Source organism: Sinohyriopsis cumingii, chromosome 1, assembly GCF_028554795.1.
Source record: "Sinohyriopsis cumingii isolate HCF-2022 chromosome 1, ASM2855479v2, whole genome shotgun sequence".
NCBI classification, from domain to species: domain Eukaryota; kingdom Metazoa; phylum Mollusca; class Bivalvia; order Unionida; family Unionidae; genus Sinohyriopsis; species Sinohyriopsis cumingii.
In genome coordinates, this window is record NC_142961.1 from 41,938,902 (window position 1) to 41,956,257 (window position 17,356).

The following is a 17,356-nucleotide window of genomic DNA, read 5'->3' on the forward strand; positions in this document are numbered from 1 at the left end:
AGGAGTGAGGTATAGTGTAGTGAAGAGGTACTTAAGATAGTAAATTGAATACAATTCTAAACAGTGATCCCTCACTATCAGTCACTCTGTTACGTGTATTTACCTGAGTGCTTAACTTTTGTCCATGAGTGTAAGTTGTACTTTAAAATAATGTAAACAGAATGTTTACATATCTAAATTTTGTCTATGATTGTAAGTTGTAAAGAACTTGTTTACATAGCAAGACTTCAAGGTCATCTTGTTTACAATTAGACTAGGTTTTTCCATTGGAAAATTTCAGTTTATCACAATATAGGTCAAGTGAGAAGGTGTATAAATAGGGACTTGATAATTCATTCCTGTTTTTGATCAATCTGTCAAATATAATTTGAGCGGAATTATTTATTTTAAATATTAACTGGAACTACTAAAGTGTTCATTGACTTTTGGACTAATTAATACAGTACTCTGGATTTTTGTTAATTCATTCAAAGAGGTTCTGGATTGAATCATTGCATTACATCAGGATATCAAGGCTATTGAAATTAATTTGGAACATTCCATTTTTTCAGAACATTCTATATTTCTGGATAAGTAATAGGACATTTAGGATTATTTGGGATTTAATTCACCACACGTTTAAGTCTGAATGCCTTGGAAATTGTTTCCGGTCAAAGCTTATCAAAGCCACAGTTCAATGAACTAATTCAGGAAATAAATATGTAACACGAGACTGTATCTATACTGGTTTTACTGAACAGATGTTTCTAGAAGAATGAATTTTTACCTTTATCCTATGGACTTCATCCACAATTACCGCATCCCACTCCACAGAATTTAGAGACTCCTGGAAAGGACATGTTAAGGTTTTTATTTGAGGCAAAGACAAGATCTGAGTCAATATATTACCAATGTTATATTAAACCATCTAAAGAAGGATGATAGTAGGTTTCTTTTCTTTCCTTATAAATACAATAAAATAAAGGGTTTCAAGGAACAGGGTAGTAGAAAACTGGTGAAATTTACAGAGAGATAAATGTAACCATGAAAGCATTTAATTTTAGTCCACTGTAAATATTTTCAATATTTTCATGGATGATGCAATATTTGCTTGGCAACTGCGTGTATCTATGTTTATAGGCACATCTGTTGTCTGCCATCTTGTTGGCATTTGGGGGTTGTACTTAAAATCTGAAAGCATTGTTGACTGTAAGTGTTATTTCTATATTTTTCTTTTCATTGATGACTTTATCCCAAAATGAGAGACTATTAGAAAGAGAAATCTGCAATTGTTTATATATTCTGTTATCAAAAATCATAATTAAACACTTGGCTATTTGATGTTTTCAACCAGTTTCAATTGGTTTCATTAATCATCATGCCACTAATTGTTTACTTTCATCATACTCAGATTTACATCCATTTTGTCTGAACTGCAAAAATGTCAACACAAAACTCAAATCCAGAAATCTTAACAATGATGATAGTGATAAAGACATCACCATCATACAAGTGATAAATATTTGGTGATAACTTTTCTAATGCAAGCAAGATACACAAATTTATCAATTCATAATCAAATATACATATAGACTGTAAGATTAACATGCCAGGGCCTGTACACTGAGCCCTGAATCAAGCACTTTAACCAAACCTTAATAAAATGATGATACTGCTACCACTGCTGGAAATATGACTAATTTATCTTGCTATCCCATCAATCTGGGTAGAGCATGACAATAAAATGACTTTCTCACTGACAGAAAAAACACTAAAGATCACAGATTTATTCATAATATGCATGGAAATGTAATGCTCTTTTAAAGACACTATAATCGTTGTGAAATGTTGATTATCCACACTAGAAGAAGATATAAATTATGTCTATGTACTTTAAATAAAAAACTTTCAAAAACATACAATTTTTGCAAACTTATCAAGATAACTAAATTCTCAAACAACTAAATTTGCCACAAAAACATTTCACTCAATAGCAACCGCTTCAGTGGCCTAAGTGTTAAGAGCAATAATTTGCAATTATTGTCCCTTAGCATCCATTGATTTACTCTTATCAACACAAAACTATACAGCATGAGTCAAAAGCAAATCAATTACCTTAAAAGGAGGTAAATATCAAAGGGGTGCATTGTACAATCAGATTTTGACACTAATATGCCAGTCTGTTCAACCTCAAATATAACAGTATAAAAAGATGACAAGTTAACTGATATGTTCACTGGAAAAAAAGCAAGAATAGACCCTATCATGTAGGCTTGATTGGATAATGTGTGCATAGACCCTACCATTCTATTATGGGCTTGATTAGCTACTGTATGCATAAATACTACCATTCTATTGTAGGCTTGATTGGATACTGTATGCATCAACCCTACCTTACTATTGCAGGCTTGATTAGCTACTGTATGCATAAATCCTACCATTCTATTGTAGGCTTGATTGGATACTGTATGCATCAACCCTACCATACTATTGCAGGCTTGATTAGCTACTGTATGCATAAATCCTACCATTCTATTGTAGGCTTGATTGGATACTGTATGCATCAACCCTACCATACTATTGTAGGCTTTATTGGCTACTGTATGATCACAAAGGCCAGTTCAAGCAGATAATGTGGAAAAGACTTCATATTGTCCTCATCAGTGGACACATTACAGTAGTCCCTATAACTCTTTATTCCCTGTGTCTATGATAGTGATAAATGTATTTATCATTCACTTTGTGTACCACTACCAAACACTGTGGTTTTAAAAAAATTAAACATTTTGGATACTATTTGTTGTTACTGATTTACATTTACCATCCATGGTACGAATGGGGACTTCCAAAGTATTTTCAAGAAAAACCCAGAAGATTGTTCCACTGCATTTTTTTTGTTTCCTTTAAAATATAAAAAACCTGGCTATACTTATTTCTGAAAACAATGAATTTGGATGGAATGTCTTTTTTCCACCTCATACTCAGACCGCTAACTTGCTGAAAACTCCACTGCTAAAATAACTCACTAAATGATGTAAGACACAGTACATGGTATATGACACACTATATACCATATGACACACTATGTAGTATATGACACACTATAGTGTATATGATACACTATATGGTATATGACACACCATTATTACACACTATGTGGTATATGACACACTATATGGTATATGACACACTGTGTGGAATATGACACACAATATGGTATATGACACACTATATGGTACATAACACACTGTATGGTATATAATACACAATATGGTTTATGATACATATATGGTATATTACACTATATACCATATGACACACTATGTAGTATATGACACACTATAGTGTATATGACACACTATATGGTATATGACACACTATTATTACACACTATGTGGTATATGACACACTATATGGTATATGACACACTATGTGGTATATGACACACAATATGGTATATGACACACTATATAGTATATGACACGCTATATAGTATATGACACACTACACCGCTCCCTCGATAACTCGCGCCCAGATAACTCGTGATCCCGCTTATAATGCGGTGTCCGTCTTGGCTCCTGATTTTTTCCAGACAAAATGTATTTAAAATATCTTTAAAATATGCTGAACATGAAAAAATTACGATAAGAATTGATAAATTAAACCTTGATACATTGCTTGTTTTATCATCGAAAATGGTGATTAATGCCTGTAAAAATATAATCCATATTTTGAAATTTGCAGGTTCTAAAGAAGAATTAATTTCAGATATCTCAAAAATGTTTAATTACACGCATTTGGACGCCAATTTTTGATCTGGGACGCAGAAAATCACTGAGGCGGGAGTCCTCTGTACGCATGTAATAGGTGCACAGAAAATTCAAAGATTTGCCGGTCCTGTTTCAGCCACCTGCTTTGTGGGAAAATGTGTTGATCAGTTAACTGTGCTGATATTTACAATGACAGAATTCAATGACTGAAAGACTCTTTGATGTACTGTTGCCATTTTATAAGAGTACATTAAAAAAAAAAAAAAAGAACATGATGCAACAGCTAGGCGGCTAGTTCAAAGGCTTTGACTGACGGCCGAGTGAGAAAATGTACTGATATTTAGTGATTGAATTCAGAGGCAGAAAGACCCAGTTTTAAAATCCTAGCGAGACCTCTGTTTAAAGATATCATATATTATGTAAATTTTTATGATAAATAGTTGTCATTATACTGTAAATAAACAGTCTGGTGAAATAGCGATCAATGAAAACTTCTGGTAAATGCTAACAGGTGGCAACAGAGAATGAAATAAACACCAATTAAACGTCTTCCTGTGTGAAAGTCACGTTCTAATCCTTTAATTCCATTTCAGTGTAAACATTATAATCACAACATATTCTGTTCATTGAAAACATGAAAAGAGTCAATCGACCGTCACATCGAAACCCTTGAGTACTTCTGTGAGAACCTAATTACATGTACATGCCGGCTTTGTTTTGATCAACAACTTGGGGAAGTGTTTGTTGCATTAAAAAAAAATCGATTACAAGAGACCTCGGGTGCTGGATTAAGGGTCTTGGAGCTGCCTTTGACGTAAAGCAAAACAGTAACAGAGACAACGACGATGATAGTGACTTCGAATGTTTCAGTGAAACTTATGTTATTAATGCCGAGGCTGTTTGGGAGAAATTCTTACAGACTCATGGTCCTGAGATGAGCGTTTCTCTTGATGATATGGAGGAGTGAATTTCTGCTGACAATGATTGCCCCACAGCCGAATACATGTCAGATGAAACTACAATTATTTCTATAGCAAACAAATTTGCAGCAGAAAACGATTCTAACTGGAGTAACACAAGTGTTGAAAGTGATGCAGACGCAGATGTTGCACCCCCCACCCCTCTGCACAGGAAGCAATCAAATATTTTGATATTGTCATAAGGTGGCTGGAGACCCAAAATGTTGACTACGTAAAGCTCATGCAGCTGAGAAATCTGAGGGATTTTGCTCGGCGGCAGAGAAACCAGGGAGTAACACACACAAAAAAAATTAACTGATTTTTTCAAAAAGTGAACTGATATTTGTCAAGCGTGGCACAAACAGCAAGTATTAACTTGTTCTAATTTACGTTGTTTTAAATTTGTAGACCAATTAAATATGTTAGCACTGATTAACCCTTGTTTTTTTTTGTTTTCCATTTTACTTCTATAGTATTCAAATCTATCTATCTATCTATCATTCGATCGACACTGTTTCTTGAAAAGAGTCGATCTTTTGTATATAAAAAAACATCTAATTTGGATCAAACAATAAAACTAGAATGTATCCAATTCAACATAAAAATTAGTAACGTAGTACACAATGTGTGAAGTGGTACACATGTTAAGCGAACGGAAACCACGTGGAATAATGTTTTCGATGATCGCCTCAATATACTGTAATTTATCCTGAAATTAATGTTGTCCTATGAGGAAATAATAAAGTACACCGTTATGAAGAGATATTTATTAACAGTTAATCTCAGAACGATTATAAAGTGAGTATTCAACAGTATAATCTGCCTATCCCACCCCCCATTTTTCCGTTATGTCATCAATCACTTTATTGGTTTTGGGCTTATTTTATAGGTCCATCGATAACTCACGCCTCACTTATAGTGCGGTCGATGTTTCTGGACCCCGATGTGCGCGAGTTATTGAGGGAGTGGTGTATATGGTATTTGACACACTATGTGGAACTGACACACAATATAGGATATGACACTATATGGTATATGACACACTATATAGTATATGACACGCTATATAGTATATGACACACTATATAGTATATGACACACTATATGGTATTTGACACACTATGTGGAAGTGACACACTATATAGTATATGACACACTATGTTGTATATGACACACTATATGGTATTTGACACACTATGTGGAAGTGACACACTATATAGTATATGACACACTATGTTGTATATGACACACTATATGGTATATAACACATTATGTGATATGTGACACACTATATAGTATGTGACACTATATGGTATATGACACACTATATGGTATATGACACACTATGTGGTATATGACCAACATGATGAATTACCTGAAATGATGAATTTTAACAATGCTAAATTCTCACGATTTTCAATAATCAATTTGGTTTAATGCTTTGGTTATTTAGTGCTGAGGCAATTTAAGTAAAGTAACTTGCCCATGGACATGCCATGGTAGGGTCTGATAGTAGGATTTGAACCAGCACCCTTTCAGTTATGAGTTCATTCAGTAATTGATTGTTAGGACCAGGGATTTACAACTCCACTTGCCTGACTCCTAGGACAAGCTCAATTTCAGCTTCGGCAAGCTCAACTGTGAGAAAATGAGATCCAAGAAATTTTATTTAACATCGATGGTCTGGGTAAAATACATAAAACACTAGCTCTGTGCGAGCTATTTTACCGACAAGGGGTCCAGACCAGTTTGTAATGCTTTATATTCTGCAAGATTTATACATTACAATCTTGACAGAGCACCTACATCACCACTTTCATTTAGTGTTCATATATACCACATTCTTCTTCTACATAACTTTACAGTTTCTCTCATCTATGATGTATAGTATGTCATTTCCATCTAGTAGTCGATGTCAAGGTCAGTCTCACATTTTCCAGTGCAGACATTAATATGTGAAGAATATGTACTATTTAATGCAACTGTTTACAAATCAGTAATAAACATTCATATTTTAACTTATTAGTTACATTTTACTTGTAATATCTGAATGTTTCCAGAATTCACTGACTTTCATGTCCTTAGATCTTAAAGTTACCTTCCGATTACCTATTTGAAACAATTGGCTTGTCAAAGATTGTTTTGATGCATGTTGCCAATATTAGTGTGATAAGGTGCTGTTAGTAATATAACTCCTGAGATTTTCTGACAGGCATGTTTGGAAAAAAAGGCACTCATTTTTAACTATTAACCAAGCATAGAATTTCATTCAAAGGGATAAGTGTTCTCATAGCATTCTCAAAAGTCTGCCTGTCAAATATTTTGATCCCTGTCAAATATTTTGATGCATGTCAAATATTTTGATGCCTGTCAAATATTTTGATGCATGTCAAATATTTTGATGCCTGTCAAATATTTTGATGCATGTCAAATATTTTGATGCCTGTCAAATATTTTGATGCATGTCAAATATTTTGAAGCTGTCAAATATTTTGATGCCTGTCAAATATTTTGATGCATGTCAAATATCCTGTCAAATATTTTGATGCATGTCAAATATTTTGATGCCTGTCAAATATTTTGATGCATGTCAAATATTTTGATGCATGTCAAATATCCTGTCAAATATTTTGATGCATGTCAAATATTTTGATGCATGTCGCCAATTCCAAGATAAATAGATGCTAATATTAAATGTGGAAGCAGAAGCAGACATAGGTGGACATAACTCACCCCAGTAAAAATGCATGGAGTGAAATCATTGATATTTATGGAATACTTAAATGATGGACTCATTTGTACCTTATTTGTTTTCTGGATGGACACTTAAATCTGTATGGTCATTTGAATTTATGTGGAGAATTAGAAAAATATTATGTATTAAAATATAATTAAAATTAAATTAACACAGAATTTTTCAGCTCAAAGACTTTTACCAAAATCTCTCCCTCTCACTTAAAAATCTAGTTCCTTCCAGATCCTTTTCTACTAATCCATTTCTACGTCCATGTAACATGAACATGTCTATTTTTGCACTTCCAACTATATCTGTTTTCTAACTCTTTCTCACCTACATATTTATCTACATGCATTATTTACATACGTTTGTATAACTTTAACTATCAGCATATAGTTTTAAGGTGCAAACAATGATGAAAAGAAAACAAAAGTTAAAAATAAATATACGATGATTTCTTTTAAAATATCACATATATTATCATATTTTTTATTCTTGTTGGGATATTATGTTTGGGGCAAGCTCATATTTCCCAAGGGTAAGTTCAATTTTCCATTCAACTTGCCCTGGGCAAGTTGATCTCCATCAAATCTGTAAATCCCTAGTTTAGACAATACAATAAAGGGACCTGGGAAATGAAAATTACAGTTCAACAAGTAATAATAATATATTACTCAGAGTGGGATTACTGTGCCTTATTGACCAGAGAGTACCACTGTCATAATTCTGTAAACTGGTTGGAGAAATTCAACTTGGAGCAAAAATACTCCAGCATTATTATGGACAACCTGGAGAGAAAATCCAGGGTAATAACTTTTGGGACAAAAGCATGATAAGGATAAAGAGAAGCTTAGGATCACACATTATTCCAATTTTTAAATGAATTGATAAATGTCTTTTAAGATAAAGATGTTATCAAAACTTTAAAAACTTTAAGTTGTCACGCAAACTGACCTCATGGTGCCACTGCATGACTTGACCAATGCATAGAAATGGTAAGAGGAGGAAGTTAAATGTGTTCGATTACATTCTCAATATGAACTGAATTGGGAAAAGGAGTTCTACAAATATAAGTGATACAATAAATCTATACAGTGTCACGTACTTCCTGACTGTATGGTCTCAATCTGGGATATAACCCAGGTTCAGGCGTATTAAAATCTGGAACAGAACACCTGGGCAAGAGTAATTTAATCCATTAAATATGCATGTGTTGACTTTATAATCCAAACACAAAGCATCTTGGTGAAGGGATTATGGAAATATAAAGTTAACAACAAATTATCTTTTTTTTTTTAAATGTGTCCCAAATATAATTCTTGGCCCCATGGCTCTGTTCAAAGGCAAAACATAGGGGCTGAAGTGTTGCTAAAGGTAGTGGGACATGTGTTGATATTATGTTCCAATCGTGAAATGAATTGGGTTTTATTAATGTGTTACGAATAGTAAGTCATAATATATCATTTAAACGAAATGTGTCCCAAATGTAAATCATGACCCCATCATCCCCAGCCAGGGTCAAAACACAGGGACAGAAGTATTACAGAGAGAGGGGCAGTATGTGATATTATATTCCAAATACTATCAATTCATTATTTTTCAGGGAGTACCGATTTTCAAGGACTTCTTGGTTGCTGCCAATAATGAATCTGAATACCCAATAAACATTTGTATTCTTCAGTAACAATAGGACTCCATACTGATTCATTCAGCCCTTCTGTTTAAAAATTAGGACCCCATACTTTATCTCCTTAGCCTTCTGTATCAAAACAATGACCCCTTATTTGATCCACTCAGTCTCTTCTGTGTAAACAATAGGACCTTTATGTCATCTACTCAATCCCTTCTGTGACAACAATATGACACCTTATTCAAGCAACAAATTCAAGAACTGACACAAATGTAATTTCTCACAAAGCCATAAAAATTGATACCCATAAAAAATAAATGAACTTACAATATCAAGTGAATCAGGTAATGTATTGCTGAGCAGCAAGTGCTGCAAAACACATACACCAAAATGTGTCTATAAGGTAATTATTGGTTCCATAACTCCAACCAGGGGTGAAAGCCAGGGACAGGAGTGGTATTGAGTGATGGGACATATGTGACGACATTATATTCCAAATAATAAAGTAAACTGGTGAAGAGGTTATGGATATGTATGTAGGTGAAAGAAGAAATTTGATCTAAAATCTTTAACCAATATGTGACTCAACAATATTTCTTGACACTTTGGCCCCATCCAGGGGGAAGGAGCGATAGCAAGAGAGGGGTGTATGTGATAATATTATATTCTAAATACAAAATTAATCTGATACAGACCTGAGAAAATTTACATTATTAGGAAAAATACAAAAATTAAAATTATACATACCTAAGAGTTTTAAAATATTTTTCCCCTTATATCAAGTGGAATCTATTATTTACATATTTAACAAAATTAAATTTTAAAAAAAAACAATCATCGCTATCATTGTGCAAATAAATTAAATTTTACTCCACATATAATGTAAAGGAAGAAAAAAATATAATTGATTATATCATAAATTACTTGACAATATTTCACTGATTTCCTTCTCACAAATGCTTTCATACCATCAATTATATTAGATATTCATGCATAACTATCAATGTTCTGATGGTTCAAAACACCCCATTCTTTTAAACGATGCCATATCTCAGTGTATTTTTTTTACCAATCAGAATTTCTACACTGTGGTTAAAACTGATGTAAATTTAATGTATGTATAAGGATGAATGTAAACCTGATCATCTACAGTTCAATTTAACTCTGTTGATCAATCAAATTTAACAGAATTTGAATTCAACAAGGTAAACCAGATTCATGAAAAGATCATACCATACAACTGTACCCTCTATCCTTAAATTTTGAACCAACAAAAATAAAAAAATTCACAAAATCAAAATAATTGAGGGAATAACAATCTGAAGTAGAGATTTTACTTACCATGAAAGTAGCTTAAAAAAGAACGACTTTATGCAACTATTTTCAATGAGGGGAAATAACCAGTTACAAATATCAAATTATGGGAATAAAGCGAGTCAAACCTGATTATCTCTGAAGGTCTCAAACGTTGTGACAACAATCTCAGCTTTTCCTTTCTTCAAGTCAGCCAAACATTCTTGCTTGTCCACTCCATGATACTTTCTGAAAAACATTCAAACTGACTGATTTATGACAGATAGGAAAAATATGTTGGCATCTTTTAAAATATATACTGAAAATAGATGTCAATATGTGTTGCAAAACAAAGAATCAAACAGTCAATAAAACCTCTCCATACTGCAGCCTCACTAAGCTTAAATCCTTTTGAGACCAAACATTTTCTGGTCCTGAAACTGACACCTGTCTACTCAAACTAAAACAACTATTTCAGTCTCAGATTTCATTTTTACATTGAAATAAATCTCATAAAACAAAAGCATATTCAAAACATGTCCAGGTAGATGCCAGATCATGGTTATGATGTCAGACATGGGTCCTGAAACAGCCTACAGCCATGCATGAAGTAAATCAAAGCCCAAAACATGAACTGGCACTGATTATGATCAGTATAAACAGAAGTTTATCAAGTCTTACACATAACTTAAACGACAGTTTACAAAGCTAACTGTTTGTAATATGGTGTCTTTACAAAGCTAACTGTTTGTAATATGGTGCCTTTACAAAGCTAACTGTTTGTAATATGGTGCCTTTACAAAGCTAACTGTTTGTAATATGGTGCCTTTACAAAGCTAACTGTTTGTAATATGGTGTCTTTACAAAGCTAATTGTTTGTAATATGGTGTCTTTACAAAGCTAACTGTTTGTAATATGGTGTCTTTACAAAGCTAACTGTTTGTAATATGGTGTCTTTACAAAGCTAACTGTTTGTAATATGGTGTCTTTGCTGTGCAAAAACAAAAGAGATTATGTTTATTTGTCATCTTCTGACTAGTTCCAAAATAATCTTCTATCAACTAGCCTTTGAACAATGTTCTATCATAATTACTGGCAAATAATATTTATCAAATAATGTTAATTTACATATAAGACAGATGCATATGTTGAAACAAAATTAGTGTAAACACAGAATAAATATCAACCAATAACATCATTATATCAAGAAAACATAACGTAGCCACTAATCAATATACAAATTATATTATAACTAAGGGGGCATAACTGCATCTCATTTTAGCTAAATCAGAGAATCTCAGTAAACTGAAAACCTCTAAAATCCCAAAAACATTTGTACCCACGGAATTCAGTCTTGAGAGGTTTCACTGAATATACAAAATAAAAGTAGATTTTTAATTCCTAATGAATTCTGTACTGTTTACATGGGTCTGTGGAATACTATTGTCTACCTACAAAGTGTATTATGATGTACGTCAATGTGTCCTAAAGCGTGGTCATCCTACCACCAGAGGTACGCTATAGGGTTTTAGAGGTACATAGCAGAAAATAAATCACTAAAATTCACACAAAAAAGACACTATGGCAGTGGGAGAAGGGGTACATCAATAAGACCGATGTCCCAAAAGGGGTATGCAAATGTTATAAGTTTGTGTAATACTGATATATGTTATCTAACTTTAAAATAACTTTTAAACACAAGAGAATCATGTTTTTGTTCAGACAGCCTTTTACTAAGTAAGAAAGCAACCAAAAAAATCAACATTGAGCTTAATCTAAAAAAGTATAAGATTTACCTTAATCAAGGGTGTGGCTGGACAAAGGGACAAACCCAATCATGGATGCCATTGTGATTGCTATGCCAAGGGCTCGACTAAAATTGTAACAATTTTAACACTGCATCTGCCCCTTTTGCTATAAACAAATGAAACCTATGTCTCACTCTTTGTTAAGTCAAAGTCGATTAAAAAAAACTCATTTCCACATTAATTTTTATCTATTTATATAAGTAGGGTGGTGAAATGAAGAAATAAACATTTAGCCTGTTAAGTGTCAATAGGCTATGTATGATTATTGTGATCCTTCAGTGATCAAGATTCAGTGAAAGTCATATGACAGAATGCAACAGACCTGACATTAAAATAATCCCATATGATAGAATGCTACAGACCTGACACTGAAATATCCCCAAGTTTCGAACTCATCCAGCCAGTTGTACAAAACACAACCTGGACCTATAATTAGGAACTGCTTCTTAACATCTTCCTCATCTTCAGCCATTACCTTTTTAGATCCATCGGATAACTAGAGAAGTATTAAATATGTCACACATTATGTAAAGCATAATTTTGCATAGGAATAATGATCAAATATGTCATATATAGTGCATGATATATCTTTATATAGCTGTTGTTCTTGTTGTAGGGTTTAATGCCATTTTTCAGCACAAGATAGGCTATACATGGTGGCCAGTATAACTGGTGGAGGAAGAACCATGGAAGAACCACTGACCCAAAAGAAGATACTGGCAGGCTTTCTCACATACCCATGTTAGCTAAGCCTGAGATTCAAACCCATGCAGACAAAGTTGAGATGGCAGTGTTCCGGAACAGTGAGCACTTTAGACCACTTGGCCACTCAGGGCCCCTCTTTATATAGTAATTATAATTAAATAATTCACAAATTCAAGTAAGACAAAAGAACTCATAAGAGAAAGAAATAAAAATAATGGGAGTTCCTTGATTTTAGACAAAAGAAAATTATAGTATATACTTCCTTATAAGTCAAGTTCAACTGCAAACTGCTCAGACCCAGATCTGCCATCACATAATGTATTTGCAAATCTGGCTCCATACAGTTTGTTTGGATTAATCTGTAGAACAAACACTTAGATTTTGAATATTTAATAACATATTCCATGTCTGATAAAAAGACGGATAAGAAAATTGGCCTCCAGATTGGTACGATGAGCAAATGTTGACGTATACACACCATGAGATGCACCTAAAATTCACTTTGCCTTATGTCTGTGTGAGCTAAAAATTTAAACTAAAGTCGGACACTATTTTGGATGCGCATGCTTTCTGGCAAGACTTAATACACAATCACTACTATATTTGCTTGCACAGACCAAGCATTGTAGACCTGGAGCTGTTAACACATAATCTGGATACAATTTAGGGTCTTCATTATTTGTTCTGACTCAGATTTTATGCGATGTGTAAAGACCTTCATCTGGTGGCCCCATGCATGAAAACAGATTTGGAACTATGTGATAACAAATCTGGATCTCCATTACAACAAATCTTGGTCCATGTGATAACAGATCTAGGTCTATAAGATAACAGATCTAGGTCTATGTGATAACAGATCTAGGTCTATGTGATAACAGATCTAGGTCTATGTGATAACAAATCTGGGTCTATGTGATAACAGATCTTGGTCTATGTGAGAATAGATCTTGGTCTATAAGACAACAGATCTAGGTCTATGTGATAACAGATCTAGGTCTATGTGATAACAAATCTAGGTCTATGTGATAACAAATCTGGGTCTATGTGGTAACAGATCCTGATCTATGTGATAACAAATTTGGATCCATGCTGTTTGTGGCTCAGTGCATGCTATACACAGGTAAATATGGTATACTGTCTTGTATCACACTGATCACAGGTGAGGAAAAAATCCTAACATACAGGAAATTTACCAGTAAGGTCAGTTTACATACATGTGATGGATAGGCACAATGATAAACATACTGTTTACGTTTAGGATAATGCATATTTACTTGGTGGCTATGTATAACACTCACTTTCTATTTCACCTTTTGTTATAAAACATTTCTTGTTAGGCATGGTCAAGGATTTTATTTTATTATGTAACACAAAAATTATATGCTCAATATACTCCATTATAAGGCTGTATACTCTATGGCTCCTGTGAAGAACATTATAATGAGGGAGTGTTTTGTCTACTAATGTTTTAGACAGTAATTGGGGTGAGGAGAAGGCAAAAAATCCATTTGTTTTTCAATATTTTAAATTTATGGGGAAAATAGTTTATTAAAATACTTATTAATTAAAACACATAAATAACACTGTTCTGAAATTTATACAATAAAAAATATCCTGAAAGTTTTTTATGGCTATTTTTCTATCAATTTCACCATGCTTTCTTTTTCTTTTTGATTGTTTCTTATTCATTTATTAAATTTCATTTTTGATCAGCAATGCTCCCAATCTAAATCTTGTATTAAACGCAGTTTATTTCCAGATTTTTTTTCTGTGAGGTTCATTTTCAAGGTCAGTGGTCTGAACAGGGGCTCTAAGCCATACTCTCCCAGTTACTTCCCCTTGTTTGCCATCTGGATGTTACTTTAACAGCTATTCATGTGTATTCTAATGGATGAATTTAGAAAGAGAAAAAGCTGTTCATTGCTTGTTTATACCTTGATAAAGGCAGTAATAAGCTCTAAAAGTTCCCTAAATCAAATCATTACTTTGATGCAGAAGTGTTTGAATATCTCCTTCCCTCCCCTATTCAAGGATGCATTTTGGGAAATTTATGCTCTTTTTTCCGAATGGAGTCAGTATATTTATTCCTTCTGAATTGTGTTTTCATCTCACCTGCCCTAACTTGGATGTACTGGACTATGTTTAATAATTTCTGTGCTCCAATGATCATGGAACTCAAGAGTGAATGCAGCAAACAAGCAAGTGCCTTTATGAAAAGCACTTGCGAATTATTGATCATAATCACTAGAAGTAATTTCTGACAAAATAATCTGTAGCTATGACTTCATTTATATGAGCAATAATTCACCAGTCAATATCAGTGTGAAATAAGGAGAACACATGTTTAACAATGGGAAATTTCCCAATAAATGCAACTTACATGTATTCAATCACAATGCATGTATCATAAAAATGCATTCAATCACATTGCATGTATCATAAAATTGCATTCAATCACACTGCATGTATCATAAAGTTGTATTCAATCACACTGCATGTATCATAAAACTGCATTCAATCACAATGCATGTATCATAAAATTGCATTCAATCACACTGAATATATCATAAAATTGCATTCAATCACAATGCATGTATCATAAAGTTGTATTCAATCACACTGCATGTATCATAAAACTGCATTCAATCACAATGCATGTATCATACAATTGCATTCAATCACACTGAATATATCATAAAATTGCATTCAATCACAATGCATGTATCATAAAGTTGTATTCAATCACAATGCATGCATCATAAAATTGCATTCAATCACACTGCATGTATCATACAACTGCATTCAATCACACTGCATGTATCATAAAATTGCATTAAATCACAATGCATGTATCATAAAGTTGTATTCAATCACAATGCATGTATCATAAAATTGCATTCAATCACACTGCATGTATCATACAATTGCATTCAATCACAATGCATGTATCATAAAATTGTATTCAATCACAATGCATGTATCATAAAGTTGTATTCAATCACACTTCATGTATCATAAAGTTGTATTCAATTACACTGCAAGTATCACAAAGCTATTCAATTACACTGTTTGAATCATAAAATTAAATTCAATCACACTGCATATATCATAAAGTTGTATTCAATCACACTGCATGTATCATAAAATTGCATTCAATCACACTGCATGTATCATAAAATTGCTTTCAATCACAAGGCATGTATAATAAAATTAAATTCAATCACACTGCATATATCATAAAATTGCATTCAATCACAATGCATGTATCATAAAATTGCATTCAATCACACTCCATATATCATAAAATTGCATTCAATCACAATGCATGTATCATAAAGTTGTATTCAATCACAATGCATGTATCATAAAATTGCATTCAATCACACTGCATGGATCATAAAATTGCATTCAATCACAATGCATGTATCATAAAACTGCATTCAATCACAATGCATATATCATAAAATTGCATTCAATCACAATGCATGTATCATAAAGTTGTATTCAATCACAATGCATGGATCATAAAATTGCATTCAATCACAATGCATGTATCATAAATTGCATTCAATCACACTGCATATATCATAAAATTGCATTCAATCACAATGCATGTATCATAAAGTTGTATTCAATCACACTGCATGGATCATAAAACTGCATTCAATCACGCTGCATGTATCATAAAATTGTATTCAATCACAATGCATGTGTCATAAATTGCATTCAATCACACTGCATGTATCATACAATTGCATTCAATCACAGTGCATGTATCATAAAGTTGTATTCAATCACAATGCATGTATCATAAAGTTGTATTCAATTACACTGCAAGTATCACAAAGCTATTCAATTACACTGTTTGTATCATAAAATTAAATTCAATCACACTGCATATATCATAAAGCTGTATTCAATTGCAATGCATGTATCATAAAGTTGTATTCAATCACAATGCATGTATCATAAAATTGCTTTCAATCACAAGGCATGTATAATTCTTGTTCTTGTGGGGTTTTGACACCATTTTTTAGCACATGATAGGCTATGCATGGTGGTCAGTATTAATGGTGGAGGAAGAACCTGGAAAAACCCGGGAAGGACCACCGACCCACGAGAAGCTACTGGAAAGCTTTCTCACATACCCACATTGGCTGAATCTGAGACTCGAACCCACACAGACAGAGGTGAGATGGCAGTGATCCGTAACGGAGAGCGCTTTAGACCACTCGGCCACTCAGGGCCCCTGCATGTATAATAAAATTGCATTCAATCACACTGCATGTATCATACAATTGCATTCATGTATCATACAATTGCATTCAATCACACTGCATGTATCATAAAATTGTATTCAATCACAATGCATATATCATAAAGTTGTATTCAATTACACTGCGTATATCATAGAGTTGTATTCAATCACAATGCATGTATAATAAAGTTGTATTCAATCACAATGCATGTATCAT

At 33.2% G+C, this 17,356-nt stretch overlaps 1 protein-coding gene across 2 annotated transcripts in view; it reads right to left on the minus strand.

The window, feature by feature from the left end:
• The window catches only part of LOC149806774 (uncharacterized), a 141,047-nt gene that overhangs the window by 88,925 nt on the left and 34,766 nt on the right, over window positions 1-17,356 (minus strand). For both annotated transcript variants that reach the window (XM_089957360.1, XM_089957351.1), the window contains 3 exons: window positions 12,539-12,672; window positions 10,518-10,617; window positions 767-826 (listed from right to left, as the gene is read on the minus strand). In XM_089957360.1, the coding sequence (XP_089813486.1) occupies window positions 767-826; window positions 10,518-10,617; window positions 12,539-12,672 (294 nt within the window). The remainder of the gene's footprint in view (window positions 1-766; window positions 827-10,517; window positions 10,618-12,538; window positions 12,673-17,356) is intronic.